The sequence below is a fragment of the Haplochromis burtoni genome, unplaced genomic scaffold, assembly GCF_018398535.1.
Source record: "Haplochromis burtoni strain Fernald_Lab_line unplaced genomic scaffold, NCSU_Asbu1 Contig_2, whole genome shotgun sequence".
Classification (NCBI taxonomy): Eukaryota; Metazoa; Chordata; class Actinopteri; order Cichliformes; family Cichlidae; genus Haplochromis; species Haplochromis burtoni.
In genome coordinates, this window is record NW_024582363.1 from 1301172 (window position 1) to 1303412 (window position 2241).

General features: G+C 37.9%; 2 protein-coding genes across 2 annotated transcripts in view; both read left to right on the top strand.

Moving 5' to 3' along the window:
* The window catches only part of LOC102306753 (ATP-binding cassette sub-family C member 12-like), a gene marked incomplete in the record, with an annotated part of 26640 nt that extends 24939 nt beyond the window's left edge, over positions 1 to 1701 (top strand). Inside the window, 5 exon segments of the mRNA XM_042215476.1 lie at positions 1 to 128; positions 297 to 402; positions 547 to 645; positions 1199 to 1302; positions 1696 to 1701. Of these exon segments, the coding sequence (XP_042071410.1) occupies positions 1 to 128; positions 297 to 402; positions 547 to 645; positions 1199 to 1302; positions 1696 to 1701 (443 nt within the window).
* The window catches only part of LOC121813275 (ATP-binding cassette sub-family C member 12-like), a gene marked incomplete in the record, with an annotated part of 33685 nt that continues 33086 nt past the window's right edge, over positions 1643 to 2241 (top strand). Inside the window, 2 exon segments of the mRNA XM_042216953.1 lie at positions 1643 to 1980; positions 2137 to 2236. Coding sequence (XP_042072887.1) covers positions 1705 to 1980; positions 2137 to 2236 — 376 coding nt within the window.

A 2241-nucleotide genomic window follows, 5' to 3' on the forward strand; every position in this document is an offset into this window, starting at 1 on the left:
AGTTCTGTGATGAGATCCTGGTTCTGGACAATGGAACAGTATGGGAGTCTGGAAACCACAGGGATCTGATGAGAGCTGATGGACGCTATACTCAGCTCATCAGTACCTACCAGATGGAAGAGTCCAAAGTAAGGGTGTCATGTATCATGGTTCTATTACTGTCCTTATTATTGAAACAAAATTGACTGTAAAACAAAGTGTGTGTTCCATAAGTGTCAATGTTTTAAGCTTATCCAGACTGAGCTGTAAGACTGTCCCTGATATTTATTTATTGTTTTTTATTTTTCTTCTGTCAGGCCAAGAAAAAGAAAGCTGGGGACATGGCCCTAGCATCATTTATTGATGGCCAGTTGGAAGAGATTGACCTCAGACATTGTGCAAGCACTGGCACTGAGAATCCTGGTGTGAAAACATTTGATTTAAACTGACATATTTTCCCTGAAGAGCAAGTTTAAAAGAAAATTAATTCAGATATTAGATGTCAGCTAATAAAAATGTGTATTTTTCTTTTTCATTCTATAATGATACATTTGTTTTGTTTTTAAGCTGCTGTCCCAGCTGGTAATCAGCTAGTGAGTCAGGAGTCCTCTACAAAAGGTGCCATCTCCTGGAGAACATACTGCACATACTCCCAGGCACTTGGAGGTCTGTTATTCACACATGGAGTGTTGGGATTATGTATGAAATTAAATTGCATGTTTTTTGTTTATAAATTGTTTTATCAATGCACAGAAAGTTATTGCATGTCAGTTTTTAATTTATTTTTAAGTTTAAAATAAAGGATTCGATATTAGCCTTTTCGCTGGTGTTAAACAAGCTTGGCTATATATACTAGGTTCTAAACATCCCCTCACAACTGCCAAGACACTTGTTAACTACTTGGCAAAGTCAAGAATTGTAGTCTCAAAGAAAATAAATCACTACAACGCTTCACAAGAATGGATTTGTAAGACCAAGAACTACTCCAGACCAGACTTTGGTTGTTTAGAGAAAACAAGAGAATCGGTCAGATATCAACATATTGATCAGTAGCTTTCATTTGTTTCCCCCCCCCCCTCCATATAACTACCACTGAGTACACTGTAAATTCTTCCTCTAACTCCTGTTTCCCAATGCTGCATATGCTTGTGGATACATTATTATGAGCAATAATGCACAGCCAAACTTGTGATGCATAAACTGCTCATTGTTGTTACAGGCTACACAGTTTCCTTCATTATCCTCCTGAATATGTTCCTGTTGGCAGGATCCACAGTCTTCAGCAATTGGTGGTTTAGCTTCTGGGTGGCAAGTGGTGATGGGGTGAGAATTATTTCATTCCTTATCACTGTCACACACATTGAAATAGTTCTCTGTGAGCCTTCAACTCACAAGAGGGTAAGAAGTCATGCCTTTTGGAATGCCTGAGGGTCATCTTTCAGCTTGAAGACAGTATACAAATTTCAGCAAGGGTTTTAGCTGTCACTTGAGTAAGCGTCATCCCTGAAACATAAGAAATCAGTTTGAGGAAAAGTATTTGATGCTCACAAAGCAGGAGATGAAATCCTGTGGTAACTTTGTATGTCTGAGTGTCAAGAACTTGAGTGAGAAGTATCGTGATTTTAAAATCCAGAGAGCCACACATTATAGACCAAGCCTGGCAGATGTAGCAAGCGAAAAACTGTTTCTGACTCCTCAAATTCTGCTTATTTCTAGTTTTAGGAAATGATATTTAATCATTCGTTTATGTATACAATGACTTTGTCTGACTTCACTAACTTTTCTTTTTTTTTATTAATTTATGTTTTTATTTCCAAGTCATCCAGTAACACAACTGCAGTCCAGGGAGAAATCTCTCAAAATCCACACCTTCACTTCTACCAGGTTATTTATGCTGCAACAGTGGTTGTCATTGTTGTACTTTCCATTGTGAAATCCATAATCTACACTTATTTCACCTTGAAGGCCTCCTGCAAATTCCATGACATGCTGTTCAAAAAGGTACTGTGAATTCTCAGAACCATAGAAATCTCTGCTACTCACCATTACACATGGTCATTTTAAATATGTATAAGGGTTTACTTATCACAAATGTATTGAGTCCAAAACTGGGAACGTTTACTAGCTACAGATGAACTGTTTGTTTTCCTATTGCAGATTATTGATAGTCCAATGAGTTTCTTTGACACAACTCCAACGGGCCGACTTCTAAATACTGGTGACTGCCAGTGGTGCCACTTCTCTAAAGATCAAGACGCAAGT